This window comes from Astyanax mexicanus, chromosome 10 (genome assembly GCF_023375975.1).
Source record: "Astyanax mexicanus isolate ESR-SI-001 chromosome 10, AstMex3_surface, whole genome shotgun sequence".
In the NCBI taxonomy this organism is placed as follows: Eukaryota; Metazoa; Chordata; class Actinopteri; order Characiformes; family Acestrorhamphidae; genus Astyanax; species Astyanax mexicanus.
The window spans coordinates 17,881,791-17,897,976 of NC_064417.1; the positions used below are offsets into that span (position 1 = coordinate 17,881,791).

The 16,186-nt window shown below is 39.9% G+C and overlaps 1 protein-coding gene across 2 annotated transcripts; it reads left to right on the forward strand.

The window, feature by feature from the left end:
- The first annotated feature begins 1,373 nt into the window (after positions 1–1,373).
- immt (inner membrane protein, mitochondrial (mitofilin)) lies at positions 1,374–15,393 on the forward strand. 2 transcript variants are annotated; one of them, XM_007234176.4, is made up of 14 exons: positions 1,374–1,562; positions 3,428–3,501; positions 3,678–3,870; positions 4,011–4,176; positions 6,616–6,738; positions 7,201–7,314; positions 8,700–8,833; positions 9,250–9,353; positions 9,513–9,648; positions 10,156–10,285; positions 12,440–12,663; positions 13,276–13,407; positions 13,876–14,005; positions 14,216–15,393. In XM_007234176.4, exons 1-14 carry the CDS (start codon positions 1,521–1,523, stop codon positions 14,821–14,823), a joined length of 2,310 nt encoding a protein of 769 aa, XP_007234238.3. In that variant the 5' UTR covers positions 1,374–1,520; the 3' UTR covers positions 14,824–15,393. The 2 variants fall into 2 exon arrangements, with proteins under 2 accessions (XP_007234238.3, XP_007234239.3); XM_007234177.4 differs by lacking the exon at positions 6,616–6,738.
- The last annotated feature ends 793 nt before the right edge of the window (positions 15,394–16,186 follow it).

The following is a 16,186-nucleotide window of genomic DNA, read 5'->3' on the forward strand; positions in this document are numbered from 1 at the left end:
CAAATGACAGTAAGACTTGCAAAATGGGCTACAAGTGATTATTTGATAAAATATATACTCAGTTGAAACTTTGTCACAAAATCAGAATGAAATACTTTATGAAATATTTTTTAAAAAGGTTTTTTAAAAACAGTTACAAATTGAACAAAAAATGAGTGTAACCTTTATATTTTTAGATTGTTTTTAACAAAACAATTATTATAAAAAAATATTGTCAGGAACTCCTGAAGTCTTGTCATTTGTGACCAGCTAAAAACACTAAAGTACACTACACTTTCATATAATGAAGCATAAAGCATTTGCCCCGCCCATCTTCATTCGCCTTTTTGCTGTGTCGAGTAGTTTGTAGACGGTCCCTTAGCTCTCGTGCAGGTCGCGGCAGCCCATAGACGACAATGTGTTCTGTGGTTTTCTAAAGGCAGATGTTTGAGAGGGGAAAGACGTTGTAGCTGCTTGCTTTGGATGTCAGCATATAAAATAAGCAAGTATTAACCATTTTGCACACACAGTTCAAAAGCTATTGAAGAAAGAAATCCGAATATGCGAATATGAAACCAACTTTACCGGAGTCTCCCCGACTATGGAATTCTCTTCCAACTGCAGTTAAGCTATCTCCCACTCTTCCCATATTTAAATCGAATCTTAAAACTCATCTATTCTCTCTTGCTTATGGTCTCTCTTCTGCTTAACATTATGTTTGATCTCACATACTATAGTACTGCTGAGTTGGAGCTCCACTGTAAATGTTGTACCTGTATTGTCTGTGTATTGTATATCTGTATCTTTGTACCAATAATTGTAAGCGTCTTTGGGTTTTAGAAAAGCGCAATATAAAAATAAAGTATTATCATTATTATTATTATATCTCAAAACTGCGATTCAGTGATAATCAGTATATCGCAAAACTATTCTCCAATTCACAGCGACTATGCTACTGAGAAAAAAAAGTAAGTAAATAGCAGGAATTATGGATTTGTGTCAGTTTCACACAATTTAAATACCAATATTCACCCCATGTTTACATTTGATTGAGCCGTTACTGTACTATGTCAAATTTGGGGGTGAGTTGAGAGTTGAATTCCCGCTGTTGCTGTTGTGTATGAACAGTCTTTTTTAATGAACTCTATGCCCCTATGGGCTATTAAATCTGTATTTCTGAATGCTGGGGGTAAATGGAGGTGGGCTAATCGAGAACAGTTTTGTTCTCGTAATGTTTCACTACACCCCAAGTCTATTTCACTCCGGATTTCTTCTTCAATGTGTTTAATAATACAGAAGGATATTATTTTAAAAATTCTCTAAAGTGACATGAACCCTTGACTACCCCACCCCACCCCACCCCACCCCAGCAGCTGGTCGTGCCAAGTGCGCATGCGCGGCCTCTCCGTCACTCGGCGAACGGCGCTGGGAGTGAGTGCGCAGTGCTACCGAGGGTTCACCACTTTTATAATGTTTTGCTGAGCCGTCTGATTGTTAAGACTGTCGCTTTAGACCGAGACGCGAAAGGAGGAAAGGCCACAATGCTGCGCGTGTGCTGGAAAGGTGCAAATGCAGCGGCGCGGGTAAGCTTTGCTGAAGGACCGCCGAGTCTATGATTAGCCGGAGAGCTAAACTCCCCAGAGCGGTCATTTAGTGACCCACACCGCAGGCCGGCCGGGTCTATCGGCTCTAATAACGTGTTATCAGACGCCTCTGTTTATACAGTTACTCGGTGCTCCCTGTAGTGTGTTATTTAAGGTGCAGCAGCGCTAAAACTCTGGATTTATGGTGATAAATTGCGTGTCATTTGAAGTGGCTAACTGTGTAGCTGCTAGCTGGGACACTTTGAGTTCTACGTAAACGGCGTAAGTCAAAGCGTGGAGGGGCGGTCGTCCGTGTTGGATTGACGGCTGATGTAGCAAATGAAATGTGAGATCGGCAGTAGAAACGAGTGCCTCAACCAATAGGGCGCGTTTCTTCTTCAGTGACGTGGATGTGGGCGTACCAAGTGTGATTCAAGTTTTCCGTCATCCATTCATGTGCATTAGGAACCGAGGAGACGTTGGTGCAGAGTTTATAGTTTGCTGCTGAAATTTAGTTTATTTCGCTTTAATCAGATATCAGACCTGTGATATCGAGTGCACAAGGAGCGCGCGAACCCGCGACTGAGTTTATTTCGCATTGAGGCGAATTGTTTTTATCCAATTTGAGGGCGTGACCTTGCCAAGTTCATTGGAGTTGAAGGGAAACCCCTGGCATATGGCTGATTTCTCAGATGTTCATCACATTTTTTTTACACATAATCACATGTTTTATCTTGTGCATGTTATATTTACACAAAGGGTGTAAGTAAGACTGGCTGATAAGGGAGCTCAAAAATATTCTCTCACAGTATTTAAAGACACTTTCACAGTACATGATAGAAATTACAGGGTTTGCATCCAGATTAAATTCATCAGTAGAAGCAAATTACTGTATGACATACAGTACCAGTCAAAATTTAGACATACATTCTCATTCATTGTTTGCTTTATTTAATTTCTACATTGTAGATTCAAAATAAAAACATGAAAACAATCAATGAATACATGTGGAATTGCATAGTGAACTAAACAGTGTTTGTCCTCTGCAATACTGACCTAAACCCATCTAAGATGGTGATTTGGGATGAGCTGGAGCTTCAGAGCATAAAGTAAAAGCAGAAACTATTGTTTAGCACCTTTAGACCTACAACACGCAGCACATTCAGACTTTCATCATAATCACTAGAAAAAGACACAGAAACACAGACAACACTCTAACTGTTTAAATTATAAATAGTGCGATAGTGTACATGGTTTTAATAATTAATCTAAATTGTTGAATTATATTCCATGGATTTTGTTTAGGGATTATTTAACTACACAAAAAGTTACTTATTCTGTAAGGTAGTAGTGATTTTAAGCTTCTTATATGATTATTGAGGTGGTGATTGAGATTTGAAGAGAGCAGTGTATTTGTTTTTATCTGTTGTATGTTACTGCACCAGACAGAATGGTTGCACACTTCCAGGCAGTTGTTTTCATGTGGCCACTAGGTGATGAGGATGTTTTTGCTAGATGTTTGCTGTGGTGTTGCTAGGTGGTTGCTGTGGTATCCCTGGTAGTTTCTAGAATGTTGCGAAATGGGTTGCTAAATGAGTGATATAGTGTTCATAGTGGTTGCTCTTTAGTTACTAGGCAGTTGCTATGGTGTATCACATGGTTGTGAGGGTGTTGCACAGTGGTCACTGTGTTATCCCATGTGGATAGTTTGGTGTTAGTATTGTATTCTTACATGATCAGTTGCTCCCACCATCACCCAGTTGATTATCATTGGTGATTACACATCTGTTCTTGTTTATGGGCTCTGATTGGAGTTGCTGTCAATTTGTGGATAATGTTTTTTTTTTTTTTTTTTGTCTTCTCAGAATTGCCTCTGTGGTAAGGTACCAGTCCACCCTCTGCAGCACTGCCGCCGCTACACCTCAGCTGGAAACTCAGGGTATGAATTGACTGATTAAATAAAAAAAAATGCTTAGCTACAAATAAAGTGTTTGGATACAGATTTACCATACAGATTATCTCTAGCACACTAACCTGCCATTGTTATATTATGACTCTCTAAATATAATTTCATTTTAAATGTGATGCATTTTCTCTTGGGTCGGTCTATGGCAGGTCAGCTGCAGGAAAGATTGTGGCTGCTAGTATCCTAACAGTCGGTGGAGGTCTAGGTGGTACAATCCTGTACGCTAAATGGGACCCTAAATTCAGAGCAAATGTTGAGAAGAGCGTTCCATATTCTGACCAGCTTTTTGAGATGGCGCTTGGTCCCCCTCCACCACCGTTTATCCCAATGCAAAAGAAACCGGTAAGAGGAAAACCTGTTTAATTCAGATGTCTCATCCACTGTGCTTTGTATGTTTACAGACTGTCTGTCAGGCTTTAGATAGAGTCTATCTAGGTATATTTTGTTTATTGTTTTTAAATGCCGTTCTCTATGTATTTTAGGTGAAGGCTGAACCACTGCAGATCTCTTCAGTGTCTGAAGCCTCAAAGGACTCAAAGCAACCCAAAGCAAAAAGCAAAGCTAAAGAGAAGCAGCCAGAGCCAGCACCTGTGGATCCCAAACCTGCAGTAGAGGAAGCCCCAGCTCTGCCTCCACAGACCATTGAGGGTGAGTTTACATAATTCTGGATGATCTAATGGACTAGAAACATGCAACATGTTTTTTTCCTTGAATAGGTGGGTTTATCCAATAGACCTTTATCGGTCTTACGGGGGTTGTGTATCCTGCAGGCCCTTGTGATGTCTTGTAAAACTAAGCATATTATTAGGGTTTTTGTTAACAGCTTTTACTCTTCTGGGAAGGCTTTTACATTAGATCAGGGTGCTGATTTCTCTGTTGTAACAGACTTACTAAACCTTACAGTTAACACATTCAACAGAGTTAAGTCTGGCCCTCAGTCCAGCATTGCCCTTACCTGCGCTTGATGCATACTATGAAGACTGCAAGATTACAATGCAAATGTCATTGTTGAGAGTTTTGATTATTTGTTCTGTTTTATGATTCTGGAAGTCTTCGGTAGTGTACCGGCCTCTGTATACAACAGAGACAACATAAAATAAAGTGATTTGTGGAGGCTTTGTTCACTGTGCTACACACATGGCAACTGAACAAACTCCCTGCACACCATATATATGGTGTGGGAGATAAATGTTATATATGGTGTGGGAGATAAATGTAAATGTTAAAAAGGCAGTATTTTACAGTGTTCTATCCTTTTCCAGTAGTCATGGAAATGACCATAAAAGCTCATAGCGCCACCTACTGTGCTGGAGCACTTATGTGCACACAGCCAGATAAAAACTGCAAAGACGTTGCAAGCTGACAACCTTGGAAGCACTAAAGTTTGACTTGATTCATCCGTTGGAGCTTTGCTTTTTTAAATGTGTACTGATGCATTTTCTGTCCATTTATTTGTTGATTCATGTTTAATGATTATTTGTTTCAGTGAAATTTGGGCTTTAAGGGGAATACCAGCTTTATCCACCCAATGAACTGCAGATGTAGCTTTAATGCTTCAAGTCACACAATTTGCATGTTCTCATTCCCATTGATTTTAAATTTGATTTCTAATACCAGATTTAATTAGTGAGAAATGAAAGTGTTTTCTTTTATTCTCTAACATACATCTGATTGTTGTTAGTTGATTATGATTGTGTGCTCTGCTGCTTTCACAGTCTCTGTAATCTACTGAACAAATGGCTAATCCATCACTGGGTGCAGAACATTAATATGATTTTTAGGGATGTCCCTGATCCAATTATGTGATGGGAAATCGGGTCCGATCACTTATCAGAATTGGGTGGAAAAGATGCAGATCACTGATTTTAAAAAAATGTTATGTTTTCCATGCGGTAAACACAACACATTTGCGGGAAGTGAAAAGGGAGTGCACAGAAATAAACAGTAGACTAGTGCAAGTGTAAAGCTCTATGGCTTAGATTTGGTGTAAACAAGTAGGAGGGGCTTCTATGAATGGCGCACCGTTCAGGCAGCATGAGCGAGCTGGAAAAATAGCCAGATTTAAGACTGAGATATTTTTTCTTTATCTCCCACTGAACAGCTTTGTACAGTACAATAAGCCCCAGCCTCTGTCGTGTGAGTGTGTGTGTTTGTGCATCACCCTTTCACCACATAGTTGTAATTTTAAGCTACTTGGACATTATTTTAACAGATTCACAAGAAACATTGATCACCTCACATTTTTAACTATACATAGATTAAACCATTGTTTAAACTCTTTTTAATTTTGTAAAATGCAAGTTAACTTTTTTTTTTTAAACCATGTTGCGTCCGTGTACTCTTAGAATTGTGACGAGGTATTTCTGTCTGATATTTGATTTTGTAGACATTTTTTAGTTTGTCTGTTGCTTATTTAAATAGAAATTGTTTATATGGCTATTTAGTACATGTTAAGTTTTATAATGTCAATAATTTCAGTAATAATGAAATGTGATTTTTTTTAAACCTCTGTTGATTCCTCATCTGAGTAAAATCTGTTTTTAAAGAAAGTGTTAAGTGAGTGCTGAATTCTGTGTGTTCTATTGATCATTGTATCTAATGATCTAGTGGTAGAGCTAATATAATAATATAGCTGACATGAAAATCATGTAATACATAATTCCTCCTTCAGTATTTTGCAAAGAGTACCTAAATTATCACACACTTGCCTCAAACAGTCATATTACTTGTTGTCTTGTGTAATGTCTTATACTGTATGTTGTACTATTACAGATAGTCCAGACAAAATTGCCTTTTTCAAATGATGCCATCGTTTACTTGCTTAGCTATTGTGGGAAATTGTGTGATCACATAAACAAGTATTGTTAAAATGAGCTAACTTAATGTTTGAGGAAGTTATAGGAAGAATAAACTAAGCACAATGCTGGTTTTTAGGGTTTTATTAAGTGTTAGCTATGTCAACCCTTTAATTTATCAAAACCCTTATAGCGAATCCATAGTACGCAGCAGGTGCTTATTATGACTTTCGTTTTCGTCGTCACATGTGAAGCACCAGCCATCCTGATGTAGGTTCCACTGTTGTTGCAGAGGCCTCAGCTGAGGCGGCCCATATAATTTCAGCCATGAGTGAGGTGCAGTCTGTGCCCGCCCCGGGTACCAGCAACGAAGCCGTGCCTGCAGAGTCCGAAGCCCAGACCTCTACTGTGGCAGGTCAGATCCTTTCAGCAGCTGATCCAGGACCAGTGAGCAAGCTCCAATGCAGAAATGCATTCCCTTCTCAGAGAGGAGCTGCTCCTGAATCAGTTGATCTGGCACACAGCACTGATGTCTGCTTCGTTACGTGTTTGCGATCCTTCATCCCACCATTGTTTCTTTGTTTTTTTTTGTTTTCTGTCCGGAACAAGATCGCACTACTAACACACTCACTCCTTTGTCAGTTTATGTGATCAGTGCACCCTTTAAGTGTCTAATCCCTAACTCATTTGCATCATTAATCCTAACCCAATCTGCACCATTTATTCTGTTAATACTTGAATTGTTAACACCTGTTCTTCTGTCTGTTTGTAATTTTTTTTTTTTTTTGCATGTCCCACATTGTGATGAGCTGGTTGGGCTTCAGTTAACATGTGTTTATACCTGTATTTCTAATGTGTGTTGTACTTGTGATTGCAGCTGAAGAATGTCATGAGTGTGCTTCCCATGAACCTGCTGTAAAGGAGCGGCCTGGGGAGGAAGTGGCTGCCCGCTTAGCTCAGCAGGACAAAGCTGAACAGGATGCTCTGGCCGGTATGTGTTTTTAAGAGGCCTACATACACTCCTGCACATGTACCAATGATTACAATACAAAGAGTGTGTAGTCTCTGTAATACCTGGAATGTACAGTATCCGTCAAAAGTTTAGACACACTTTTTAATTCTGTGTTTTCTACGTGTCTCTTTGTTTAATTCATTTTCTACATTGTAAATTATTATTAAAGACATAAAAACAATTAAGGGACCCATATGGAATTACGTAGTAAATAAAAAAACAGTTTGTCCTCTACAATCCCCTGACCTAAACCCAACTGAGATGGTGATTTGGATTGAGCTGAAGCTTCACAGCTCCAATTATTGTTCAGCACCTCCAGTAACTCTTTTAAGATGCTGTGAAAACTATTTCATGTGACTCTACCTCATGAAGACGCCGAGATTAAAATACCAGTATTTTACCAGCAAATCTGTCATCAAGCTTAATGTTCCTATAAATAAAAAAAAAAAAACATATTCTGGTTTAAGGCTTTTTGATGACAAAATAATTCTGCATCTTTTCATGTATAGCTTTAATGTCTTCAGTACTAAATTTACAATGTAAAAAATCTTAAAAAGAATAAAAACACATTGAATGAGAAGAGGTGTGTCCAAACTTTTGACTGCTACTGTATGTGTCGGCAAAATCCAGGTAATCATACAGGTATAATATGTATATACATTAGGGGTGCAATGGTGCATGCATTTGCATCAGATGGTAATGGTTTGGTGCACACAGTCTTATAAAGAATTCACAAAGTGCATAGAGGTTGGATATGTGTGAGGATACCCAGATATTTGGCAGGTAGTTAAATATTACTTTATACAGTTCTTATTTTATACTATATGGTATTGGGACACCTGTTTATTTATAGTTTCTTCTAAAATCAGGGGTGTATAATAAAAAAGTTTCTTCTTTTGTTTGAAATCTCTACTCTCCAGGGAGGGCTTGGTTTTGGAGCACTACTGTGAGGATTTGATTGCATTCAGCAATAAGTGCATTAGTGAGGTTAGCATGTTGGATGATAACCACCTGATAATCACCAGCTCTAAAACTAATGCCAGAAGTATTGAAGGCATCTTTATCAGAGAACACATCAGAACACTTGTAGGAGACTCAAATAGCACTGGGGTTTGGCAGTCTGAAGTAGCCTACAGCAGCTGCAGAAAGCATGTGTTTAAAGCATGCTGGAGAGACAATGCACAAAGGTAAAGGAAGGGGAACATAGTTTGCAGTGTAGTATTAATTATTAGGGGGACTAGTTTCTAGTCACTTTAGTCGTTTGAATGGCCTCAGTGTTGCAAAAAACACACCAGAATTATAACAGATTGTCATGGTCACTGTAAAGACCAGCTGTGGGTATTTAAAGTGTTGTATGTTTTCAGCCTTGTCATTCAACCTGGAGGACACACTGGGGTTCTCTGCCAAGCTGACCCTGCAGGCCATAGGGGCACAAGAGGCAGCTCTCACTGCTATTGGCACACACACACACAGACTCCGTGAGGCCATGGACTCTGAGGTAAGCCCTCTTTCAGACTTTCATGCTGTCCCCTGAGTTAACTCATGATCAATTTACTCATGATCAACTTTTGGTATGTCGGGAAGTACATTGCATTGCTGCCACATTATTGAGTGATCATATAATTGATAAGTGGATGTATAAAAGTTTGTAATGCAGCTCTTGTTGATCATATAGGCAATATACACGTAGTGTATGGCTTCAAAATGCTACCAAAATATGAATAAATACAGTCTTCAAAAACATTTTTACACATTTTATTCCTGATCAGTAAAGTAAATCTGACTGTAGAGTAATTGCTCTTTTAATTAAAAGCTTAAGTGTCTTAGATTGAAGTTCGCTGACTACAGTATTTAGTGTAGTATTTGCCATATGTTATTCTGTTTTTTAGTTATTCTGTGCCTCTGTGTTAACAGGATCCTCCAGATAAGAAGTCTGCTCAGTGGAGGGAGCTGGAGGATGCGTTAAGTGAACGAACCCGTGCTGTGGACCAGGCTGGACAGTCTCTTCTCCAAGCAAAGTAAGATCAAGCATTCAGTGAACGTTTACTTTGCTAATAGAAAAAAAAACGACTTGAATTTTTTTAAGAGCAACAACCATTAGTCATGAAAAACAAAATCCGGTAATTAATTTAAGGGTCTCCATAGCTTTTTGTCAATTATTTGTGTGTGTGATTTAGAGAACAGCTTGAGAAGCTTAGAGTCGTGATCAACGGTGCCAAGGAGTCCAAGATTGAAGCCGCTAGACCTCAAATCCTGGCTGCTGAGGAAAACTTGCACAGCATGATCGTGGACTTGGACAAAGTTGTAACCAAAGTAAGTACAGTAATCGGACCATAATATGCTTAGGAGCAGAAAAATCCTATTAACTGGCAGGCAGGTCGTAGAAACTAGTCTGTAATCCATGAAAACTTTAGCACAGATACACGTCTACATCAGCAGTACAATAATTTTACTGTACAAGCACATACGAACAGGTGTATGTAAACATAATTACAGTCAAATGTAACACACATGTCATATTTTAAAGAAAGTAGTGTACATTATTTGAGCTAGTTTTGGGAAAAAAGCTTTGTTCCAGATTTCACCTAAAGGCCCAGACAGTGCTTGTGAATGTTTCATTCCATCACCAGCTTGTTCAATTTAAAAAAACACTTGGTGCACAAATTACATCCTAATGAATGAAAAATTTCCCACAAATACCTAAAACTATTACACAGTACTACATATTTACTGAACTGGTAAAATGCTGTTAATAGATGACGCTAGATGCCTCTACCTATACAATGGCTACACCTGAAAATCATATGTCTTGTCTTCCAGGTTCAGGCGGCCCAGACCGAGGCAAAGATTGTGTCTCAGTACAGTGAGCTGGTGAATGAGGCCAAGGTTCAGTTCCAGAAAGAACTGAGCAGTATTACTCCCGAAGTCCAAGCCAACTGGAAGGGTCTCAGTAAGCTCCCATACACCTAATTTACCTTTATCTACATCAGTTAACAGCTTCTGGTTTGGCCAGAACTAAATTAATAATTTACATCAATTAACAAAATATTTTATCATACAAAATCAATATTAACCAGAAATATATAAAGTACTGGAGACCCAGACTTGAGTAAAAGTACTCTATCAAAAATTGACTTGAGTAGAAGGAAGGGTTCTTTAGTACTTCTACTTTAGTGTGATGCTTAAAGGATTCAACCTTTTTGTACTTAAGTATTGCAAGTAGTTTAAAATTCTAAATGTATTGTGTTGTGTAGGTATTATAGAAATGACGCTCACCGTTCATTTGGCTATAACAACAGTACAAGAACAGTAATGTATAGAATATGGTACATTTATATGAAGACTTAAATTTACTTTTTAAACAAACTTACCAAAAGAGAGGCTAAATGGCAAGCTGTTTTATATTATTATTTTACCACATTCAGCATAAAAGGTCACTAGTTGGTCTATTACTATTGTAAAATCAACTAAAGCTGTTAAAGGGAAAGAAATTAGAGCACCTTAAACACTGAGCTCTTTGTAAACAACTATGACCCTCCAACTTTACAGTTTTCCCCAAATGTTTAAACACATTTCTAAAAACTTGGCTCAGTTTCTCAAAACTCTAAACACAAACTAAAAATTATTAGCTGCTTTGTGAAAACTGCACAAATCTCTAGCAAAACTGATTCCTTCCACCAAAACAACACACACAGATATTATATGATCTCTTGCAGAGCATCAAATAAACACTGACAATATCTATTCAAAGCACTGTTATCAGAAGTATTTGGTTATGTTTTTGTTTTTGACTTCATGAGGCCACTGTGCATATTCAATTGCATACAAGTCCATGGAAATATGTTGGCTTTCTGTTCTTTATATTTATTGGTGCGGTGTAAGACCCCCCATATAGCATTTACAGTACTACATGTATATGCAACACAAATGTAAGCTATTTTTACTGTATGTGGTTTGTTGCAAAACTGTCATTTTTACTTATATAAGTACAATGAGAAACATGAGTGGCTGTATCAGTCACTTGAGGCCACTTTTATATTCTGACAAATGATTGAAACGTTCTTCTAATTAAGTTTGCTCAGGTGCAACTTGTATGAGACTACTTGGTAATTAGGGTTTTGTATTTGAAGGTCAGTGATTCTCAGGTGACCAAAGTGTACTTTTAGAATGATTTTTGAGTGAGAACATGTGGAATTGTGTTTAGAGTTTAGCAGTTTGGAGTCACAATGTTGATACCTGAGCTCCATGTTTTTGGATTTGTGTGCATAGTTTCACATTTTGTGTATACAATGTGGAAAACCTGTAACACATCCCTCCCTTCTGTTTTCCATTCCAACAAATAAAATGTGAGCCAGGGTTCTCCTTCCTCAACTTCACCACCACAATCACTCCAAGTTGAAGATGGTGTTTTGGGTTTTTATATCTCTAAACAAAGTAGCAAACAAAGCCCCAGTGTTCTCAATGTAGGCAGGCAGCAGAGCAAAAGGCAGAATGAGATCAGTGTGGTCTTATAAGATCAGCTTGATCACTTGATTTGCTCAATGATGAGCATCTTTATCAAACCCGATGATATTGAAGAGCATCTTCCGCTTCAATGATAATGTGGGTTTAAAATGTTTTAAAACATTTTTATAACTTTCACGAGCAGGGGGATTCTAGGATCAGAGGTTTAGGGGTGGTGAGCACAAGTTTAACCCAGCCCCCCCTGCTTTAAAAAAAACAAACTGTAAGTGAATTTGAGAAGAGTTCCCAGGAAGATTAAGTGTCATTTCAGAAAATCTAATCATTTAGATTTAAATCCGTCACACAAACTATTATGTACAGTGGACAGTTGTGTTACTTTTTTAAACATCTTTTCAGCAGACAAGGATAAGCATTTTAAATATTTCTAACCTGATATTTCTCTCTGTTTTTCCTAATCTCTGAGTGTTAAAAAAAGAGTTTATTTTCCCATATCTGCAGGTTGCCTGAAGAGCATTTATTGTCCAGGGTCAGCTTAGTGAGCAGTTTTGTTAGCTTATTTGTGTTTGTTTGTTTGACTGAAACCCTTCACTACATGCCACGCAGCTTTTTATATGAACCTGCTCCACACCTCTCTCTCCAGCTGGGAAGCTGAGTGCAGATGACTTGAATTCCCTAATTGCTCACGCTCACCGCCGCATCGACCAGCTGAACCGTGAGCTGGCTGAGCAGCGGGTGCGGGAGCAGATCCGGATTGAAGCAGCTCTGGAACAGCAGAAGCACGAGCACCAGAGAGCCGTGGACAGTGCTGTGGATAAAGCGATTCAGCACAACCACGAGCAGCTGAGACTCGAGCAGGAAAAGAAGGTAGGGTTTTGATGTTTTAATGACGTTTGTGCCAAAAAGCAGAATCATTGGTATAGGTGTTTTATTTTTGATACAAAAATCTTTTTTGATAATTTTATTCAAAATTTTTCCCATTTTCTCCCCAATTTACACGGCCAATTACCCAACCCACTCATTAGAACTCCCCCTATCACTAGTAATGCCCCAACACACCAGGAGGGTGAAGACTAACACATGCTTCTTCTGATACATGTTAAGCCAGCCTCCGCTTCTTTTCGAGCTGCTGCTGATGCAATATTACCGAGCAGCATTACAGCGCTTGGAGGAAAGCGCAACGACTCGGCCCAGATACATCAGCTCACAGACGCCCTGTGTTGCAGACATCACCGTAGGAGTGATGTGGGGAGAGAGCGCCATCTACCCACCCAGAGGGAGCAGGGCCAATTTTGCTCACTCTGAGCGCTGGCAGCTTGATAGCAAAGCTGCATGATTCGAACCTGCTGCAAATACTTTTTTTTAACAGTATAGATTGCTTATATAGATGATAACGTTATCAAATAAATAGCTAGAGTTTGTCCATGAAAGAGCATAAGATGCTTACAGCTTTTCTTTTTGTGTGTGTGTTTTGTTTAGATGCAGGAGGTGAGAGAAGTGATGGAGGCAGAAATGAGGACTCAGCTGCGCAGGCAGGCAGCTGCACACACTGACCACCTGCGTGATGTGCTTAAGGTTCAGGAGCAGGAGCTACGGGAGGAAGCACAGGAGGTGAAACACACACACACACACACACACACAGCTAACATCTATCACATACACAATATATATATATATATTTATTTATTTATTTATTTATTTATTTTGTGGCCAATACCTACGCCTATGTGTACCCTACATGTAGCAACGCACCCTACGCTGTAACCTGATGCGCACCTCCTCAGAAACTATGCGTCACATGATGCAGACAGCAGCAGCTGTGATTGGTCCAACTAGCCTTGTTTTCCCGCCTTTGCAGTTTAGACTGCAGAGCAATGCACACACAAACACAAATATAAACACTCACAGCAATATAGGGCAGTCACACAGGCTGTGCTGTAGGCAATGCGTTGACTCGACACACAAGTATCATCCAGCCTTTTAAGATTCTTTCATTGCTAAATTGTCAGGACAGCAAAAAGCATGTAGACATGGGTAATGATTAAAAAATTCTCAAATTCAAACTGCCCTTTTGTGTAGGCTCTGAGCAGTAAGATGATGGAGCAGGAGACACAACACCGCCGTCTGGCCCAAGAACAGCTGGACTCCTTTACGCTGGACATGAATTCTGCCTACGCCAGGCTCAAGGGCATGGAGGAGGCCATAGACAGTGAGTCTCCTTGTTTACAGCTTTGATGTTTTGACGTTTATCTCATGCTGTTTTTTGATGGAAGGCTCTGTCATTATTTATGAACTTCATGATTGACTTGGATTAAAATGTTTGTTTATGAATGTCTTGATTGACTCTGACTAAAATACCATCCCAGATGTGCTGTCCCAATATTGCCTAGATTAAAATAAAATGTGCTGTCCCTTTCAGGTCATGTCGTAGCTGAGGAAGAGGCCCGCAAGGCCCATCAGCTGTGGTTATCGGTTGAGGCACTGAACTACACTCTGAAAACAGCGGCTGCTGACGCTCCCACCGAGCCTCTGGAGGGTGCTGTTCGCACCATTAAAGAGAGCTGTGCGGAGAACGAGTTCGCCCAGGCTCTAGCCACAGCTCTGCCTGATGAATCTCTGACCCGCGGGGTCTACAGCGAGGCCTCCCTGCGCGCTCGCTTCTACGGCGTCCGGCGGCTGGCACGTCGCGTGGCGCTGATCGATGAGACGCGCAACAGCTTGTACCAGTACTTCCTGTCCTATCTACAGTCCATCCTCCTCTTTGAGAAGGAACAGGAGGCGCCACCTACCAAGCTGGCAGCTCAAGACCTTGACACCTTCAAGCTGCTCGCCTATGCCACATACAGCATCGAGCGTGGGGACCTGGAGCTGGCCGCTAAGTTTGTCAATCAGCTGCATGGCGAATCACGGCGTGTGGCTCAGGACTGGCTCAAAGAAGCCCGGCTCACTCTAGAAACCAAACAGGTGGTTAGCCTCCTGTCGGCGTACGCCAATGCAGTGGGTTTAGGCACCACCCAGGCTCCTTAATCACCCTATGTCAATAAAGAGATGTAAAAATATGAGGACTGCTGCTTGTGTGCTACTAACAGCAACTGTCGCTCCTCAGATTAATTTATACATATGGCACTCTAGCCAAGATGGGATTTTTTTGTTTTGTTTTGTTTTTTTATTTGTTCAAAGCACTTTTTGCAAGAAAGCTCTTCCCTGAAAGATAATTCTCATGTGGCCTACCAACCAGAACAACATTGTCTACATGTACCTCATCGTTTTCTCAAAGATAACTGTTGACAGTGGCACGCACAGTGCACCCACACTCTAGTGTACGCACAGTGCACCCACACACCCCTCCCTCACTCCCACTGTTTAATTTTATGTGGGTATTTAGCAGACACACTGACCTTTGGCTCGGTACTGCTTCTTGTTAGCCTGTATAAGAACTTGTTCATTCACTGTTTCAAGAATCACATGTGGGACAGTTCAGGTTCAGTACCCTGGTTGTTTATGAACCACGTGTTTGGAAATAATCAATCCTTTTTGTCATGCTTTGATGCTTTCCATCAGTACTGGATATCAATAAAACATGGATGTTGAGTCATAGTTCAGTTCAGTGCTTTTATTTCACTTGTTTGGGCAGTCTACTTTTAAACATTTCTGCATTGACGAGTAGTTAATTGTGATCTGCTTATTAGCATCATAATTACAAACACCACATTAACTAGGGACACTAAAGTGTTATCTATTGAGCACATAACTCAAGGAATCTTCAGCTTGAGGTCATAGATTGCTGCCTTTACATTCTCCTGTATGTTTTGTACACCATTAAAATCATTGCACATTTTCAGGCACTGAAGCAACAGAGCAGTTAATTAAAAAAAAAAACATTAATGCTCTTTCCTCCATGCTTCACTAATAGGGTGAGGTGCTGTTAGTTTGTAGCCATAGTAACTAAATCTCATCTGCTCAAAGTGGTATTGTTTTGTTTCTAAACTGAAAGCAGAAGCATTTCTGAGTGAATGGATAAAATATTGTGTATACTGGTATCAGTGTGCTGAAACTACCATCCATGCTAAGCCTAATATATTCATTCTAAAAACTGGGGTGTCAGGTCACTTTTCACAGGAGTTTTTCTGGCCACGTCACGTATCTTCACGCACATGTCACATGCACAGCCTCTAAAAGAGGATTCGGCTCAGTTTTACTGAATGCGAACGGCTGGTGGAGCAATGGAGTCTTCAGAAGGAAAAACTCAGAGCTCAGTAGCTCATTCACCCAGAGTAAAAACAAAGTGTGTAGTTGAAGTGAAGTTTCTGACTGAACCGCGCTCTCTCACTCTCTCTCTGACTGAACATAACCTAGAATCAGATTAATCTGCTCTGAAAGGAGACTGCAT